General features: G+C 39.8%; 1 protein-coding gene across 1 annotated transcript in view; it reads right to left on the reverse strand.

The window, feature by feature from the left end:
• Positions 1–3,730: 3,730 nt before the first annotated feature.
• Positions 3,731–20,865, reverse strand: part of pcdh11 (protocadherin 11) — a 125,568-nt gene continuing 108,433 nt past the window's right edge. Inside the window, exon 7 of the mRNA XM_079667879.1 lies at positions 3,731–8,010. Within this exon, the coding sequence (XP_079524005.1) occupies positions 7,550–8,010 (461 nt within the window). The 3' untranslated portion in view covers positions 3,731–7,549. The remainder of the gene's footprint in view (positions 8,011–20,865) is intronic.

The following is a 20,865-nucleotide window of genomic DNA, read 5'->3' on the forward strand; positions in this document are numbered from 1 at the left end:
AACATTTTCTGGCCCGGTTTCAGTTCTCTAATGTCCAAGTGGACAAGGTCAATGTTAATTACTACCAATTACCCCAAATTTTGACTAATCATTTAGGTCCGTTATGATGGCAGTGAAGAGCACTTTCTCTGACCCTTTTTCAACCTCCCATAAATACTCAACTGCGATCATGCTGAATGAGGCTATTCAGAGGGCCTGGCCATACGGTTAACATCATTGTCATGGTGCTCAGTCCACTGGGTGACTACTTGTGACTTCATAAAAGAGACACTGCTAACCTGGAAGTCACCATTTAAAAAAATCAGTTTTTGCCTTACAGCCTGCAGCACTGATTTAAAAACACATCAACTATATTTCTCAACAAGTTCATATTTGGTGACTTCCACATGTTGCAGTAGCTTTGACAAATCTTTTCACCGCTGTTTATGTATTTGTGTCAAATGGAGATGTGGAGACTTCTTGTGCAAGGTCTCCGGAGTAATTTCTGCAGAGTGCCCCTAAAGGTAGAGCTGAGATGGGAGGAAAACATTTAACGACCTCTGCCCTCTCTGTGCAGAATACCCTGGGAAACATTTTAAGCAGGTGGGAGTAGATGCTGGTGTTGGTTTTTGAAAGTCACCACAGGAGGATGACTTTGTTGAAAAGTGATTGCCACTGCTTCTTCTCTCTTTATTTCCCCATATCTTCATCTCATCGCATTTAATTAACAATATGTATTTTTTTTAACAGCTCATCTTTTCAGTTTGCATTCTGACTTGAAAGGAAATATGTTTATTGTCATGTTAAACCATCGTAGAATCACCAGTACAATCGGAAAAGTTAAGTCCACCATGAAAAGTACCAACACAGCAGGATACTATTGCTGCTTGAGCCACCCTGTGACAAAACTATCTTCTCTCTCCAAAATATTGTACATTCACTTTACATTGGTCAGTCTATTTTCTGGTTAGTAATATTCCTCTTTTTGTTCGGAAAATGTTAATTTTGTCGTTCAGGGCTTATCAAAACCATCTCTATTTCTCTAACACAAAAAAGCTACAGTTTCATCCGTCTGCTGACCTCATTCCATGGCAAAGCTGAAATCTTCGAGTGGAATGTTCTCTGTGTGTACACTTACCGTCCCTTGGATGTCGTTGGCATGTCTCCGAAGCAATTTCCTCAACTATGAATAATTCACCAGATATTATTCCAAAGGTCATCTTACAGTAATTAGTGCCCTGCTGTTGACTAAACAGCTTCAAGGTACCTGATGGCCAGTTTAATTACAATTTGAAATGAGTGTACTGTTTGACAATCTCTATATGTTCAACTGACACTTCAACAGATGACACCTTGAGAACTAAGTAGGCTTACAATAAGTTGGCTTGTTAGCACATGGGGATGGAGGGTTTGTGTGTGGGGTGAGAAAAGAAACAAGCACTCAGCGTGCTGTTAAAATCAGTCCTTTCTGTTTAAATATTCAGTAATTACTGGAAATGCAGATTGGTGTAGTTGTGTATGCACATGTTTTGACAGTGTCGACATCCTCTGCACTGCCACTGTCTCATTATTAGCCAATTACCATGGAAAAGCAATGGGGCAGGTCACAGCCGGCTCTCTTAAGGAGATTGGGGACTGAACATATGCTGAAGATGAGGCACGATGACACAGTCCAGCAAGCCTTTGGCACATTACGAGATACAGGACATGTCTCTTTGTGTCGCACAAGTTACGAGTCAGTGCCAAAAGATCCTGTCATGTCCTGTTGTTGTGAACATCAACCCCGGCACCATACTGTAAGCTTGAAGTTTCCCCTCTGAGGGCTTGTATGTATTCATGAGAGCACAGTGGATAAAGCATTAAGGCAGAAGGGCCTCAGGTAGGACACGTTGCCCAGGGGGATTGTCGAAACTGTTGCAGAGTTTGCCTTTAAGGCATCAAAGCTCATGGATGGATGGATGGACACAAGGAGTGATGGAGGGGTTAGGGTTACATGGATGGATGGATGGATGGATGGATACACAACAAGTTCTAAAACAAGCAATGGCCAAAAAAAGGAAAATAAGGAAAACTAAACAACTAAAATGCAATGTACAAAGCTTTCTATATCTTTACTGTACGTGAGGTCACATAACGACAGGTACAATAGAAAGTATCCAGATATTACAGAAGGTGCTGTGAGATGATAATGCACAGTGAGTCTACAAAGAATCAAAGTTGACATTCAGGAGAGTCATGACACAAAAATGAATATATTCTTCTTCTTTTTATTCCTGGCTTAAATGTGCATTAAGTTCTTCGCCTTAGAACCAAAATGCTAAATTTAAGGTTTATTGTGTTCTATTGATTTTCCTCTGAAATGTATAGGCTACTTCCTAGAGCCTTTGGCCCATTCTGGTATGATAATGGCTGAACAGTATAATGAGGAGAGGAACGACCTTGTGACGGGAAGCTCATTGATTTGTACCAAATCAAAAATGTGGGAATTGATCGATGAGTGCTTATGCCCTTCCTAAACAGATTCCATCAGAGTGCCCTTTAGACGATTTATTAATTTTGTATTTAGTTTGATTTACTCTCATGTAAACATACATGTGTATATCCTCTGCAGCTGAATGTATGTTGGGGTGGGTACACAAGGATATAAATAAGACCTGGGTGTGAATTTATTTATTTTTCATCTATTTTCTTTCTCCCTTGTTTTTGAATACTTTATTTTTCAGTATAAATCCAATCATCTATTCTATATGTACACATTTTAATAATTTAGATGTTTTATTTCAATGGTTTTGGTGGTTGTACACAAACAACAAACAATAAAGCGAAATTAAAATAAAGGGCCTTTTATATTTGTTGTGAGCAGCCGTTTTGAAATCTCTGTATGCCCAGCTACACAGCAGCAAACAACAGACAACGTTAGCAACCAGATGTGGAACATTTAGTGGCCAATACTATATTTTATCAGGGTTTGGCGGGGTCCAAAAACTGAGTATTTTTATTTCTCTAAATCACCCGTTTTCTATTGAGGCTTAAGATCAAGGATATGGCTGCTTTGAGGGACAGTTGGGTGCTATCGCGGGTCACTCTGCTGTTGGGTAACTCGGGTCCATGTTCGGTGGAGAAAAACAATTTATACAGCTCTTTGGAAATCTATGGCTGACTTTAGGGAAATTGCGCCCTTATTTTATACACTGGTATGTAACCAGTATGTCACTATAATGGCAAGTGAACACTAAATACTGAACAGCTGCAATGTGGCATTTCCCTTGTATTAAGGACATAGAGGCAAACAGAGTGTTTTGATGGCTGTAATTACACCTTTACGTTTTTGTCAACTAGCATGATAAACCCTTAGCTGCTTCAAATGAAATATTGAAGAAGAAAGCTGCTCAGTGCTTTAGTTGAGATGTTAAAGCAACCCCTACTTCAGCCTATAGTCCTCATGGTATCTGTGCTTCTTACCGTGTTTGATAAGAGTTACCTTTCTTCTTTTTTCACATAAATATACACACATGTCATAGGTTGAGTCATTTTCCCAGCGGTACAGTATTCATTTTCAGAAATGATGAAGGTGAAATGCCATGTCCAATTTGATGGGTCTTATATCACTAGCTTGTAATTGCCATAATTGGAATAGTGTGACAGTATGCCCTTATGTCACATCTATCACTGATATGACAATGCTCTCAGCAATACCTAATCAAACAACAATGTAAAGTGAAGGACAAGCGTGATCCGTGCATTCTTTGAGGACTCAATATTTAATGGCTCAAGTAAAACTCAATGACAAGAAAAATCATTTCACCAAATGGAAGGTCATTTTTTTCATAGGTTTAAATGGAATATTTTACAAAGGCATGACAACACAGACTGTATAGCTTTAACTAACCAATACAGATTTGCTGGCAAGCAAACGAAGCCTTCTGTCAAAGCAAAACTTGAACTTACTCACCAATGACTAATTTACAAGCATATACTTAAGTCTTATATCATATTTTGATATAGTTTTTATACAAGATACATTTGTGTACATAAAATATCCTGGCAAGGTGCATGCCAGTACACACATGTGCACACACACACACCCACACGCTCATACATGCAAGGAGACACACACACATTCTCTCACACATACAGGATCACCTATAAACACATTCAATCACACTCCCATCAATATTATGCATATGTGTCCATTTACATTACAAGAGAGATTGTCATCTCATCTTTCCTAATGGTTTACCCATTACCTTTTTATCAACATAATGAATTCCAGTTGTTATCCTGTCGTCTTTATTCTTTACTGTATATTTATTTCCATATTGTGTTCATTATAGTAGTTCACAGGGGTACTGCTATGTACAGTTTAAAATCCAGTTTACCTGTCAGGATAGATATTTGTGTGTACGTAGAGGCATAAGTGGTACGCACACTTCACAAAGTTTGAATGTTTACACCGTGTAACATTTGTTTTCTTCCATAAGACAGACAAACAGGTAGAGCAGTAAACATCAATACTGACATTGAATATAATGATGGATGCATGAACTACATAGTCAAGTGTCAAGAAACACCTTGTGGAGGTCCAAACAGTTCATGCAAATCATGAGACAAATTGACATGGTAATCATGACACACGTTTTGAATAGAAACATTCTGAACATAAAAAAAGCTATCTTCAGTTTTATGTATACTATCTTTTGCTTTTGGGGCAGGGGGACTCAGAAAAATAGAAAAAATAACAGTGAGAGCAGAATCATGCAAAGTGGACACCTGTGATCTATTTCACAGTGTGTTTTGTGAAAGATGAAAACCTTTGACACAGAGCGACATTACTTACTCTCAGGGGAGCATCATCCCAGAAAAACAAATGCACATTCATATGGTATGCTCTTTGTTTGAAACATAAATGAATCAAGCACCAGCACTTTAGCCTCCAGACGGTTATGTGATAAAACAAAATAGGACTGCAGTAGACCGAAAAGTCATGTTTGTAATAAAAGCAACAGCCTAAATACGTACACTCATGCACTTCTTAATCTATTCCTTCTAGAAGATGTCTTTTAATTAATGTAGCGGATTTATTCAAATACACAAGAGTTATGTAGGCAAGGTGAGTTAAAACACAGTGTGGATTACAGATAAGTAATGTTGTGCTTACTGTACACATGTGACTGGATACATTATTTCAAACAATCACATTTTTGTGTTTTATTTTGAATACATTTCATGGATATTCTCTCCCTCTATGGTATGAGGAAGGGCACACTTTCCTGTGTAATATTGAAAAACTCTCCAGCAGAAACTGTCTGTCCTTGTTATTGTTAATGAATGAGAAAGTTTCTTGAAAAACCTAATTGTTATCTTTTTCTTTATTTTTGTTGAACAGACGCAACCAGGAATCAGTTTGCCCTACTTATTCTCATGATCGTAAACAGAGGCTGAAAATACTTTTTTGAGGCAACATTAGGATTAAAAAAGAGAGGGTTGGATTTGCATTTGTCAGTCATACAATTACAATGTTCAGTGACATCAGTTTGTATTTTGTCTTGATATGTGCTGCTTTTGACAAATATGTATTACCCATACCATTTGGAGATGCATGTCTATATCATAACAAGGAAATTAGATTAAAAGCGATAAGAGGAAAAACAAGGTATTAATAAATGAGCTGAAATTGGATTCCCATAGTGGGACATTTTCAATCCACAGTTGTTTTGATTTAAATTCATTTTCGTAATTGACTGAGGTGAAATTGAATTGCCCTGTTTGCGTGTCCTTGAAACAATGTTCCTTTAAGTGATCATTTTACTGACTCTCAGATAAATCCTCTTATAATGATAAGAGTCCTGACCCAAAATGAAAGAGAGAGAATAGGTGTGGTTGCTAAGACCAAGCAAACACAAATTGCCCTGCGCCATTCCCTAGAGAATACCACGTTGCATTATAGGTTTAGGCCTGTTCCCAATTTGCAAGATGGTACGGGAAAATGAATCGCATGAATCATACACCTGATGATGTAGACACCTGGCTTGGTGTCTTTACTGAAAAGAAAAATGGATATCAGCAAAGTCACTTATTTCCGTAGCAATAGATTATAATGCACCCAATGTGTTACAGCAGTTATCATCATCAGTACAATTTACACCCACAGGCAGATAGGCAGTGTATGCATGAGGAAGTCATGGCGAGAGGCAGTCTGCAGGGAGGTCCTTTCAAATTGTGCCAATGCTTATCTTTATGATAACTGCAAAGAATTATATTAAAATCAATAATTCAGTTAGACTAGGGCGCTAACAAATGTTTGCAACCTGATCTATTATACCAATGCCTACACATGGTACAAACTGACAAAAAAACAACTTTGCAGCAGAAATGAGTTGTAGAAACACACACTGGTAATTAATAGCAAGAACAAAAGGTGTTATTAATAATATGGTGAGAAGATAGGGCGCAATTTAAGCTGTATTTTCTCAGGGCTTGCCATCTTTTCATTCAGAGCATGTTTCCGGCTAGCCAAGAGAACCATTCCAGACCTCCTAACCACAATGAGGGTCGCTACTGACATCACACATCAAAATAATTACATAGAGATTTTTTATAATTGGCTCCATAGCCGTTATTATGGTATGTGAGGGTTTCTGAGCAGCAATATGTGAAAGATAGAAACAAATGGAAGGAAACAAAGCACATCTGTCTGTGCCTTTTGAGACTAAGCTGCTGAGATAATGCAAGAAGTGAACATTTTCTTAATAGAGTTGGCAGAGATTGAGCAACTACCCAATGAGAAGCATCTTGTGCACGTGTGGACATGCAGGAGTTTTTTTCGGTTTCATTTTGTGTGCTGGTCCATGGTGAAAATGTAGTATGCAAAAGATTACCGGTGTTGTCTACCATTGGCCTAGTTATGCTTTGTAGACTTTTTTTTATCCTTCTGCAGTCCCCTGACCAAAATAGACTCCTGAAACACTTTCAGGCAAGACAAAAGAAAAAATTCCACCACCAAAGGAGTTTGTGCTGCGTGTTGTACAGAGCAATACTTCACTAGAACTTGAACAGAAACACCATCCACTCAGAGCTCATAATTAACATTTAGCCCAATTTAGCTCACTCAACACAGAGTATATTTGTAAGAGTTTCTGCACAAAGAAATGCTTTTTTTAGGACACAGTCCCACTAAGCTGGGCCCAAGCGTACATAAAGCGTACATTGCCCTTTCTTACCACTAAGCACACATCAGCAAACTGAAAGCAAAATTATCTTTTTCTGCGATGGAACTACTTTGGTATAGAACTACCTTTATTTAATATAAATGGGCCTGCTATGTTAAGACTTACATTTTTTTTTCAACTGCTTTAGCTGTCAGACTGATCCCATGTGGTTTTGTCTGAACAACATCTTCATGATCGAATCCATTCTCAGAAGTCTTCATTAGTAGAACTGAGCTGGAGCTGGTCAAAGTTATTCAGATTATGCATACCTCCACGCATACATACTGATAAATAAAGTCACAAGCCGTCTATGGGTTCAAAGTCAAATGTATGTCAGGTTAATGAAGATCTGTCTGTTACTCTTACAACTGGTGCTCGTGTAAGAAAGAGCTGCTGCCCACGCCAGTGGGCGTCTGCTGCCCATGGGAGGAGAAGCTCGCCAGTGGTATCACTTTGATCAGGTCTTCCTTCTTACTGCAGTGTCTATCCAGGGTGTTGTAGAACTGCGGCCGGTTGATCCCTTTTTCCAGATCATCTTTTTTGGGCACAGACCTGCCCAGTGTATGGCGACCATCCATGACACCCATGCCGATCATGTTAACTTTGGCTCCCCGGGCGCAGCTCTGCTGGAAGCCAAAAGAGGGCATTGTACCGATGATGGCGGTGGTGATGGGGGTGGAGGTGGGGCTGTTTATGCCAGGACCCTGGAACTGGGCCAGGGCTGGGGGCATCCAGCAGCTGTCGGAGTGGCCCAGTATCAGACACTCCTGGGTACAGGTCTCAGAGGCCTCAGCCAAGGCTTTCTGTAGGTTCACCTCGATGGCTGCAAAACATAAAGAGAGACGAGGGGAAAGAACACAGTTAATCTAACAGGTCAGAAAATACAGAGAGTGCAGCTAGAAACACGATGACTTTTTTCAGGGGTGCTGTAGAAGCAGTGCATAAACTCATGAATCTTAATAAATACAAGAAAGTTGTCGCCTTGTCAGTGTGACCCACAAAATGTCAGCCTTCTAATGGAATGAAAGTCAGTGATAAATGTTTCATTTCATCTTGTAATGAGAAAAACACCAACAGAGCTTTTCATTTCCATCGGCATTCCCATGACACTGTCTGTTTACCTACAATATGCAAGGAATTCCCTGTAGCTTAATTATTGTTAGAAAAAAATGTCTCGCTGTTTGTGTCTCGGATTGGCTTTGCGGTGTTACATATTTCATGAACATCTTAACAAAGCATTGTTTATTTTAATCACTGTCAAAGAGGCACACCCTCAACCCTTCTGATCTTCCAAAATCCAAAATAAATCTGGTCAAATAAGAAACCTCAAAAAGGAAGAGCTGGGGGAAACAAAGTATTATACCAGGATCCTTTAAGCCAATTCTAATATACGGGTCAATTGTGGCAGCCTTTAGGTTGCAGATATGAACTGCAAGTACAATCTGAAAAGGGAACGAGGAGGCGACTGGGCAAGGCCAAGCACTATCTTATCCCATTATCCCGGCGCTGACATCACATGTGGAATGAGTCTGGGATGAGGCCTCAGCATTGAGCCTCAGCAATAAAGCCTGTCAAGCCGGATAATTAGAATGTAAAACAGTGTGCACCAAGGCAACCAGGAGCCTGCAGTGTTATGTTTCGTAGGCCATGCAAAGGAAAGAGGGGTCCTCATTCAAACATCACATCGCCTCTAGGCCTCAGCTTCAAGCTGTCATGTTGAAATTATTTAGTATATTTGCATAAGTAAGTATGCCATAAATAATTAAGCGGTCTTAGACCCCAGTACACAGGGACAACTATTTCCCACACACACACACACACACACACACACACACACACACACACACACACACACACACACACACACACACACACACACACACACACACACACACACACACACACACACACACACACACACACACACACACACACACACACACACACACACACACACACACACACACACACACACACACACACACACACACACACACACACACACACACACATTCTGCATGTTCTATTCCACAAACATCTACAAATCTTTTAGCCACCTTGTAGTAGATGTAATACTACTAAATGAAAAGTCATTTTCTGATTACCCTACATCAGTGATTCCAGTCCGGACTCCAAAAAATAAAAGGTTGTATAACGGCCAAATGCACTAAATAATTGTCTCAGATTGAATAGCACAGCGTCAACTTTAATTACGAGAGCAGTGTCTGAAAATGAATCGCCTGATATAAATTGTGAGGATATATTTGGAGTGCCCACGTGGAGTCAAATCTGTCCTCTCAATATTGAACTGGAGCCTTGGAGCAGGAGTGTATAAATCCCCTGGGCGGTAAATGTGTCACCTTTCAGAGGGTCACTAACTTCATTAAGGCAAAAATGGATGCTGCTTTCTCATTCTCTGAGCTTGCACAAAAGGGCCAAGCCAAGTCTCGGGTGTGCCCTGACTCAATCTCTCTCCGAGTATTTTCTGCTGTTGGTAATATCTTTTCAGGGTACTGTCATTTTTGATGAGGTAATGCTATTACCATGAACTTCTTATTCCACGAGCATACATATTGACACACACAAATAAAATGTTCCAAACAGAAACACTCACATTAAAAATTGAATCGCTGCCAGATTTTCTCTCTCCTCCTCAACTTTAAATGATCTCTGCAGCCATAGGTGAAGCTGTCTTTAACTTAGCGTATTTTACAAATGAAAGGGAAGTCTGTGGCTCCGTGACTTCACACAGCTTGAACTCACAGCAGTTCTGTTTCAACAGCCTTCAGCGCCTCAACGTTCTGCATGCAATATTTCATATCCAGCCTTAACAAAAAAGATACGGGCCCGTACTATTTACTATTCCAGCGGGATAGTTTGGATAGGCGGTGGCGGGTTTGGGAGGGTGGGAGCGCGGTGTGAGTGATGCCGCTGACAGCTCTGGCTGCCTTCGTCAGCTAGAGGTATGCCGCAGCCTGCTTGTGATGCCGTTGTCTTTTGTATTCAGGGGAAACAACTGTACCCCGCGGAGCTTTTGGGATGGAATCACACATCACTGACGCCACGGATCCCCTGATGCTGAGAATATTCTTTTCTACATTCCCTTTTCAGGCATTTTAATGGCAGACAAGTGGGGATAATGGCAAACAATTGGCTGTAATAGACATCATGGCTTGGATCAAACCTTTTCATTTGAAATTATTGCTCTTTTATGATAAGTGGTGATGGGGTTGAAACAAAACTGTGTTATAGTTACTCTGCTGACTTGAATGAATATGTAACACAAGTTTACCTGCAATCAACTGACTGCTGTTGACTCCAGGAATAAAGTGATAATATTCATATCATATTCAAAACAGCCTTTAGGCTAATTTGACTGCTCTGTTCCAGGGCAGCGTAATCTATTAACTATTTTGTTGTGAATTTACAGACACCCCTGCAGTGCCACAGTCCTAGGTTTTGATCTTATAGTCATATGCAAGGTCAATAACAGTGGTGGCCTACAGCAATCTTGTTCTGCAACATCAACACATCCGTTGGCCAGCCTGAGATCGAACACCGCTGCTTCCACCTTCAGCTGACATTCCATCCGCGCGGTCAAACATTACAGCTTGTATAAGCGTTGGACATTTGTAAGGGAGAGGTTAGAGAATGCTGCATGGCATACAAAACATTACAGAAAAGTGTGGTGTGTTTTTTGCACTTCAATACAACTTGGAATTCCCCTTCCCAAAGTATTTAATATGTGATTACTTTCCTAATATTTTAATTAGAAAAGATAAAAAAGTTATAATCAATCACTTTAATACCTGTAATATGATTGCAATTCAATCCAATTTAGTGGCCATACACAAAATAGTTTTTTATTCCATATCTTTAGTACAGAAATATGGAAAACAATTCCATAAATCAGAGTATCACATACATATATTTTTGATGTAATGCAGTTTAGGTCACCACCACATTCATGAGCCTAAATGAAAAGAAGAAGCTCCTCCAATCCAGTCTTAACAAAATCTCCCTCAAAAATTCTTCATCTATTATGTTATATCATTTTGTAGATGTGTTCAACTTATTGTTCACATCGCTTGTTCGAACACTTTTTGTGGTATTCCAAAAAGCTGACATGCAGGTGATTCATGGATAATAATATTCCTTAAAGTGCAGCTCTGATTCTAAACCAGCCAAGAAAACTCATTTTTGTTCTAATGTAAAACATTAACTGCGATGCATGGCACACCTGAGTCTCCACTACAAAAATCTAATCAGATGTGAATATAAGATATTTCTGGTAAAGTTAGCTGTGTGTGTATTGCTATTTCTGTTTCGTGTATTAAAGGTCCCATGTCATGGCCATTTCTACTGATCATAATTCCATTGTTGAGGTCTACTAAAATACATTTATATTATAATTAAAAAAAATTCCAAACTCACATTGTTTTCTCATACAGCATCTCTGTATAGTATGTGTATTCACTCTCTGTCCTACACGCCTTGTTGGAGCTCCTGCCCCCCCTCCCTGTGAGCCCAGTGGCCGTCTGCAGGTGTGTGCCCAGGCTGAGTTCCGCGGTGTCTCGCTGACCCTACACCAGTGAGCCAGCTCACAGTGTCCCTCTCCTCGCAGCAGTGAGACTCGCAACGTCCCGCCGAATGTGTATGTGTGAGGAAGTCCGCGGATTGGTCTAAACGTAACTGCTCTGCGGATTGGACCAATCTGCGGAGCCGTTACGTTACGTCCATATACCCGTAATACGTCACTATACCCAAGAAGTAAAAAATGGAAAAAGAGAAGTCTCCAACGAGGCGTTCTGGGGCAGCATAGACAGGTTTTTTCTGTGTTAGAGTTTTACTCGCTACAGGGTGGGTTTTTGACTCTGCAGACCGTTTACATGCAGAAAAACCTTCATAACACACAAAGGGACGGGTAACCACCAGAAAAGCATGACATGGGACCTTTAATGCAGGTTGTAAAGCTGAAATAATAAGGTGACATAAACATTGTAAGGCCCATGCTGCTGCATGCTAATGGCCAGATTACTGTACATAATAGGTAATCAAAAGATACATGTTTACATTTTGCCATCAAGGTGAGGTAATAGTTTGAATTAGCCATGATAAACAGTGCACTGCTCAAACACATGAGGTTGTTCAAAGATGTGTGTAACGTTGAGACATTTTATGAGTTTCATATTTATATTTTAACAGTATGCTTTTCATTATACTTGTTTTCTCTAATGGCCATGACATTCACTTATGCAGATACAAGTTCTGACAGGCAGAAACACATGCACGCAGATAGGATGCATATATTAGACGGCTTTTCAGCACAATGGCATGAGATATTTAGCATGACAGTTGATGATATTTACTGACAGAGCCAGTTACATCTCGATGAGCTTCGCATTAAGTTCTGCACACACATCATGATCCAACCTATTATAACAGCATGCATCAACTCATTATTGCTAATTAAAAGGATAATTAAAAGGATAATTGCATGCATCTAGGACATTAGATTCCTCAAACAGCCATCAGGAAGGTGGACTACTCCTCTAACTCATTCTATTGTGTTAATTGGTATATATATTTTTTAATATATTGATTGTGTGTGATCTTAATGTGTGCATGTGTAGATGTCCGTTGATTGTATATATAGAGGATATACATATTTGTATTATTGTATTTTGTGTTCAGGATTGTTGGAAACGTTATTTCGATCTCTCTGTCTGTACAAACACACAGAAAAATTGACATTAAAGTTGACTTTGACTGATCATACTCAAGTATTTTCAAATGAATATCACATTGTGCATAATTCCTGTGTTTCATTCATGTAACCATGTTAAGCTATGACCATATTTAAATGTAGGTTTGTTGGTTTTACGTCACATGTTTGCTGTTTTAGGATTTCAAATGTCTAGCCCACCATATACAAGATATATTTGTTGTCTGAGGTTTGACAGAAGAGGCAACATAGTCGTTTTATTCAAATGATCACTGACTTAGACAAGAAATTGAACGCTCAAAAGTTGTTTGTTTTTTGTACTCGCACAACATTTACAAAAGTGCAACAGTTCATATATATACAAGAATATAACTATGCCAAGAAAATAATCCGTTCAAGTCCCAACGCGTGATCACCTACAGCCTTGCGCTCTTAATGTCAATTAAAACAGCTTTAATGGTGATATATTGTTGTACCATATATTTGAAATGGCCAACATGTCTTTGACCATGAGTAAAATAACCATCTTGTAGAACCATAAGTACAGCTAAAATGAGTGCAAAAATATTGTCGTTATCATATCTTTCTAATTTGATAAAGGACAAGATGAGCTTGAGAGTGAGAGAAAAAGAGACACTGAGGCTACATGTCTCGTTAAAGACAGAACCACACAAATATGGAAGCTTTCTTCAAACAAATAGAATCACAGTAGAAATAATAGAAATTGTAATTACCAAGACTTTCTCACTTCACTGGGCCTCATACCCACTCCAAACGTACAATCTGGATAAGCAAATGGATGGTCATTAATAATAATAGCACTATTAAAACCCTTCGGTGCTGAACTGAAAATATGCCATTACTTTCTTCAGAGCTCTGGCAATCATAATTTGAAGGAGAGACTAATATCTCACTGTCACAGAATTACAAACACATGACAGCCCGCTTAAATTCAAGATTACATTCAAGATATCACAAAGCTCATAAGAGTCTGCTTTCCGCAGAAATTACAACTATATGAAATACTTAGAAGTCCTGGATACACATTGCCTTAACTATGAAATAATATGCAGAAACAGAGGCAAGGTCTGTGACTTCCCTGAGAAAGCCTGTCTCTATAGCAATGACACTACAAATGTACTTTCCACTGCACGTCAGACTCAAATGCTATTTGGATTTCTTTACTTTTATCAGGAAGAGGTACTGTATAATCCCTGGTAAAGGCAATAAGAGCTGTCATTGTCACTGCTGACAAGGGCGTCGAGGAGGAAGTAAATATTCTATTGTAGCAATAAAACTTGGCGTGCTCTTTGGAAGGCAGAAATCAGCTGTGCCGCAGAGGTCAGGGGTGCCATGTAGGAGGCTGACATGTATTAAGATCTATAAGGAGACATGCCGGGGTAGACAGCTACTGTATCATTTCATTAACAACATTTTATTATAGACTGTTGAATGAAACAAAAGAAGTGTCTCCATACAGCCTGTCTTATTCTTATAGCCATTCTATGCGGCTATCACATGCTCTCAGAGCTGCCTGCCAGTGAATGCTAAGGAGTAACCAATGATAGAGCAAAGTGCATTTCTCAATCGAAACATACATTTAGAAACAACGCTGTGCAGCTGCGATACAAAGTCAGATATAAGAAATGCTAAAGCTATTGCTCCTTTGCTTTTAAAGACAAATAGTACCCTTTGCAATGAATGGCCTTTTTAAAAGGAGACAATGTGATGCAGATAAGAGGGGAGCGAGGTTGTCCATATATACTCCCGACTAATTACTTTTGATGCATTTACTGAGAAGCCGCTGAACAGGGAGAGTCTCTGAGCCACATACGTATTTATCAGCACTTGTGGGACCTATACAGTTCTTCGCCTGTAATCCATCTAGCCTTGTCTCCTCTCGACCCCTTTTGCTTTCCTAGTGTTTGACCCATTGTAACTGAAAGTAATTGCAGGCAGAAAACAACATCTAATGATTACTTTATCTGGGAGTCTGAGAGAGAGTGAAAAGTCGCAGACAGGTACTTTCAACAAAAGGAGGAGGCCTTTTTGTTCCTGACACACAATTTCAGACAACAAAGAATATTATTGACTTGGTTGAGATTAGAACACCAAAACAAATAACAAAGCACAGAGAGAGGACAAAGTGCACAAAGAGAGAAAGGATCTCTTGAGCAACCCTGTGCCGGGCACTTGTTCCTTTCTTTTTGTTACAATTGATTAAGAACATGTTGTAGGTTGAAGCACCCCATTTCTCCACTCAGAATATACAATACCAACACAATGTATGGACTAAATTAATGTTAATTCCTTTATCTTGAATTCTCCACTGTTGTCAGAGGGAGAAAAATCCTCACATTTTCACATCACCTCAGCATAAAAGGTTTTGAGGCAAGCAAAACAAGTAATTGTGTGATTTCCATCAACAAGGAGCACAGTTGGGAAGGTAGAACACAGACACAGCTTTCTCCTTCACACTTGATTCTTTGTGTGTGACATTGGTTGATTACATCTCCTTCATTTTTGCTGGATTACTATTGGGCCTCCCCACCAGAGGACAAGATGCCGGTGTCACCATCAACACAATCAGGCCTGGCCAAATACACAGCGTGGGCCACATAGATGAGAAGTGCAAACACCATAACATTCTTCAATCAGCGCTCATCACCACAATGACACACAGGGGAGGAGGCACAGAGTTTCTATAGGGAGTAGAAACACAAGGCAAGCTCATGTACATGCACACAAACACACACACAGAGGCCCACACACACATAGACCATCCCTCTTTAAAATGTCATAAAAGAGCAGGAAATCATTCTGTTCTATGGGAGTCGTCACTTGTGCTCACACTGGACGATGCTGTGGATATACTGAAGGTGCGCTGTCACTGACAAGAAAGCAATACATAAATGCATATTTATGAGATTAAAAATGTGAATCCACCTTAAAATTCATTGCACAGGGATGAACGTCTGAACATTTCCATATTGTGTAGATAATGTGAGGTCTGGGAAATGAAAATAAAGAGCGCAGAATAAAAAGGAAGTGGAACTTTTTTTTAGAAATGAACGGAAAATAGGCTGATTAAGTAGGACCTGACTTTAGCTGTTTGATATTTGCAAGAAGATTAGATTGTTCCAGGAGGAATACTATCCAAACAATCATGACTTTTTAGGAAATGACTTTGATCTAAAAATGTAAATGTCACTTATAACCCTCTAAGCTTCCCTTTTTAAAATGAAATAATTAAAAGCTGATTCGAAGCATAAGCAGGTCTTTAAAGAAAAGAAGAACCTGTTGCGTAAACAACAAATATAGCTAATAAAAACAAGGCCTTCACATGATGGCGGAGAGACAGGAGAGACAAACTGTACAACAGCCACCTCCGTGCTCCATCCCGTGTCATGCAGCGAGCAAATTCATCACACTGACCCATCGCCCCCAATTATTATGGAAAACAAGAATGAATCAAATTAACATTGAAGAAGCTTGCGGATCTGGCAGCCTGACTCTATAGCCGATGGATTCAGCAGGAGGAGAAGAGAGGGTAATAAACAAGGTGCCACTGCATATGCTATATATCTTGCAGTCATTGATGATTAGCTCTGTTTTCCCTTAGCCATACATTACTGTTATTGCCTCCATGGCCGGGCAGATAGGAAGTGGATACAAAGGCATCGTGAAGACCATCTTTCAACGGGTAACTGGCAGGCTGAAAACCACTCAGCACCAGCGGCGGCAAGTTTTCAGTGAATGAGTGATCTGGGCATGGTGGAAATTGTAATCTCTTATATCTGAGAGGAGGACCTCCTGTACATTTTGTGTTGAGTTTTCGGTGTGTATTGTACAGTAACACAAAAGAGTCACTCTTCAGATGTCAACAGCTTAAGTCCCTGTGTTTTGTCCGACTAGGCATCGTGAAAATGGTAATCTATATGAGGTGTCAGTGTCAGGAGAGGACACTTATGCTATCCTTTTCGGTTTCTTCCTCCAGCCTCAACATATTATGAGGACAGCTTAGGTATGAATGCAGACTGTATACTGTATTAGTCACAGTCATTAGTGCTGAGCAAACTTATATTTGCAGTATCAGTGTGAAGTGTAGCATGGTAAAGGTTTTAACATGAGGGGCAGACTCTGTCCAGATTCCCCAGTGCCTGTAGTCTTTAAAGGTTTTCCTTTTCCAGAGCGCCACAGATTCTCCTCCAGGGACAACTATTAATTTTTCACTGAAACCTCCCCTGAATAATGAATTCTGTCCTATTTATACGCTGTGATAAGTCCACTGAATGTCTAAAAAGGGGTTATCATGAAAAGGGTAAGGCTTTCAGAGAAAGACCGGTTCCTGCTTAACATGTTTAATTCATCCGCATCGCCATGTTCTTGAAAGCAGCAGAGAAAACATATAATGTATCGCTGGCAAACATGAAAGCAGATACGAGCGGCACTTCCAATACATCACAGCTTTGCTTTTTACTGTTTTGATGTTGACTGTCACAAAGCTCCACCCAAACACCAGCTGTTGAAAGTTCAGATATATGCCTTTTACTCCTCCAGGCTCTGTTGACAGATATGCTTTCACTAAAATCACGAAGGTACTCAGTGGCTTGGGTTAATGTTTCTGTCACCAAGCGCTTCATTTGGGGTGTGTTGAGTGCAGGCATTGTCGTCTAACATTCCCAACAGCCTGAGTGACGGACACAGATAGACACACGGGGGAGAGATATGTAAAATGGCAGTAGCTGAAACATAAGCAAAACAGGTGTGAAATTAACAGCTAGATTTCTCTGAAAAATTGATTTGATACTTTAAATAACTGTTGCTGCAGTGCCTTAATTTTACCCACGGAAAGGAAATGCCTCCATTTGCTGCTGTTTGTATCAGCACTCTAAGTGAAGCAACACATTCACTACAGTTTCACTCTCAGACCAAATAACCATAAGGCTGTCTCATCATGAGAACTGTTCCCTTTACATAAACACAATTAATAGATGTAAAAGCTAGTCCTATCACACAGTGCTATTGACACAAATGAAGGGCAAATAATAAAGATGTGATGTGATCTTATTCACTACTCTAGCTCAAGTTTTTGTATATCATGTAAGTACAAATGCAATTATAACTGAATGTAATTAGTTTGCAGTCAGTTCAATTCTACTTCTAACTGAGGAATTGCATACTGATTATAATAAATCATTGGCCATAGTTCTTTAAAAACATTTTTTTTTTAATTATTGTGAAGCATATAATTTGTCTTATTCACAGTTTTAGATTTGATCTGAATATATTGTTAGCATTGTACACCACAATTCAATCAGACCATTTGGGCGGGAAAACCATCTTTAGTGTCTACAGCACTGCTCTAATTTCTTGGGTTGCAAAACAGCTCCTATTTGGTTTCGAAATAGCCGCAACAGAAAAAAATCCAATAAAATAAAAGGGCAAAAGCAGAAAGTAGGTCCGCTGATTGTGTTCTGTCTGCGATGATGAAGAGAATGCTCCAGTGGTTACAAAAGTCCACAGAGGAGGACACGGTGAAAATAGCCACACAACCGCTTTGCTCTCGAGGCTTCCAGCAACCCATTGCCCTCAATGTCTTTTATGCTGTTTTGCCTAGAGCGCTAACTATCAGATATTAACACAGAACATCTTTGATTTTGTGTGCCAATCAGGCCCTGAGGACTCTTGTTGTTTTTCTCGGGGTGCCATCCTCTTTATGTCAGTTATTTCATTATTCTCTAACACCCCACAAAGAGGCATGGCTACGTCACATTTTTCTGCCTGGCATCTTATATCGACTCTAATGTTGACCTGTCTTAGCAGAGCCTGGGGAAGGTTTGGAGAGACAGGAAGTTTGCAAAAATAAAGCCCTGAATGTCCTGGTGTCTGTAGAATTGTGTGAGAAAATAGCCAGAGCTTCCTGGCTTATTACCACCTCCACTCTTACGATGACATCACTATAGCCAATTTCACCCTGCAGTTTATTTCAAGCTATTGCGTTTGTGTGTGCGAGTGTGTGACAGAGAAAAACAGGATCGCCCCGATGTAATTCAGTGTGTGAAGGCACCAATACCCATCTCTATGATAATTTCCTATACACTATGAGCAAAGACAGCAACACTGATACAATCCATTTCCCCTTTATTAACTGGTGCGGAAATGTTGGGCCCTGCAGAAGTGACTTCTGAAATCTTTCAGGGGTGAGGGGTGGCAGAGTTTGTTTTACGGGTGGGAGGAGAAAGCCACCAGTACAGGGTGGAGGATTTTAGGAGGCATGCATGCATTGCATAATAATTTATCTGCCAGAGACAAGAGGCTTTGTTTCCATTAACGTTCAGTGGCCATTGCATGAGACCTTAGGTCAAAGCAGCTCCAGTGATACACTTTCCTAAGACAAGAGAGACTGCTAGTCACATCTCCTTACTGGCAAAGTTTCAGTATCATATGTCTTGTTTGGATTACTTGTTTGAGTTCCATGTGTGACATCCAGACTCAAAACCAGTCAATCACAGTGACATTCAATTCACCAAAATTGATGACTTGCCACCAGTCTGCCGTTTTTTATCTGGAGCTGCATGATGTCCTCTTTATTTTTTGTCATCCCCGACTCTTCCTCTCGCCGCTATGATATTGCTAATTATTTCAAACTACCAGGTAGACAGTTTCAATTTCAATTAAATGTCATCTTCTCCGCTGACCTTGGGGTGGAGAGCGGTGTTGCTCTCTCAGCACTGAACAATTTCTCTGGCAGTTATGGGTGCCATTTAAGAAGAAATTTCAACTCAATTTTAACCTGACTTCAGTGAATACACGCTGAGTTTCTCCTTGTCAAGACAGAAGTGTGCTCAGTATATGTATTCCAGTAACACACTTAATGTGATAATTGAAAGTGGCCCAATTAAAGCTTCAAGGCATAACTGGCTACTCTGATACATCCTTGGGTAGCTGTGAAGGACAGATTTACAACCATATGCAGCTAATCTGGCTGTCTGGTATGGGCTATGAATCCTAATGCACTGATGTTACGATGAAATATTGGGTGATTGTATTGTGCCAACACTATTTTTAGCTCAGAGTCAACATCAGGGTAAATGCAGCTATAAAATCACTGTATGGGCAGCTGATGTGTGCACTTCATGATAATAGATAGTAAGTTCTACAAAGTAGCTGCACAATGCCGTGAAGGCAAATTGAATAGTAGAGCCTGCTGCAAAAACAGAGGGCACCATGTATGTAAGAAAAACAATTATGTGATATTGACAGCTCGTGCAATCAAAGGCTCCCCCGCCAGACTCAATGAGGTGCCAATCAACTGAGTGTCTGTGCCTCACGTTGCCGCTGCTGCCGCTGCTGCCTTTCATTTTGGAGTCAGAGGAGATTCTGCTGTGGTGAATCATCAGTCAATAGCTCAGAGCTGATGGTTAATGCTGATTGATGACATTCACACAACCTTCCCCCACACTCACTCCTCAGTATCATCTGCAATAAACAGTCAGGGTGCAAGCTCAAATCAGGTGTGGAAATCAAGGGAAAACAAGCAAGTTAGGTCTACATTTTAAATGATATTGTTAATATTATTGCTATTAAGTTAAAGGTTGTAGCAGTCAAAATCTCGTTTGGATTAACATTTGACTCAAACATCCTTAAAAGCCTCTGTCACATGGTTTGATGGCTTTATTGTTTCTCTTTGCAAGAAATCGGTTGCTAATCGAATTGTACTAAAGGTTGTCCTTGATTGATTCAAGCTATAATGAAAATTATAATTAAAATAAATGATAAAGAACCGGAAACGTTTTCCTCATCCTTCCCTGAAATAATGTGAGTTACAATGACATTCAAAAATGGCATTAGCAACACAATTAACACGCATTGAAGAACAATTGAGTACACGCATGCAATAAGCGTGATTATATTACATGTGACATTTCTATCACAACATTATTCTGCCCC

This window comes from Notothenia rossii (genome assembly GCF_949606895.1).
Source record: "Notothenia rossii genome assembly, chromosome: 3".
NCBI lineage: Eukaryota > Metazoa > Chordata > Actinopteri > Perciformes > Nototheniidae > Notothenia > Notothenia rossii.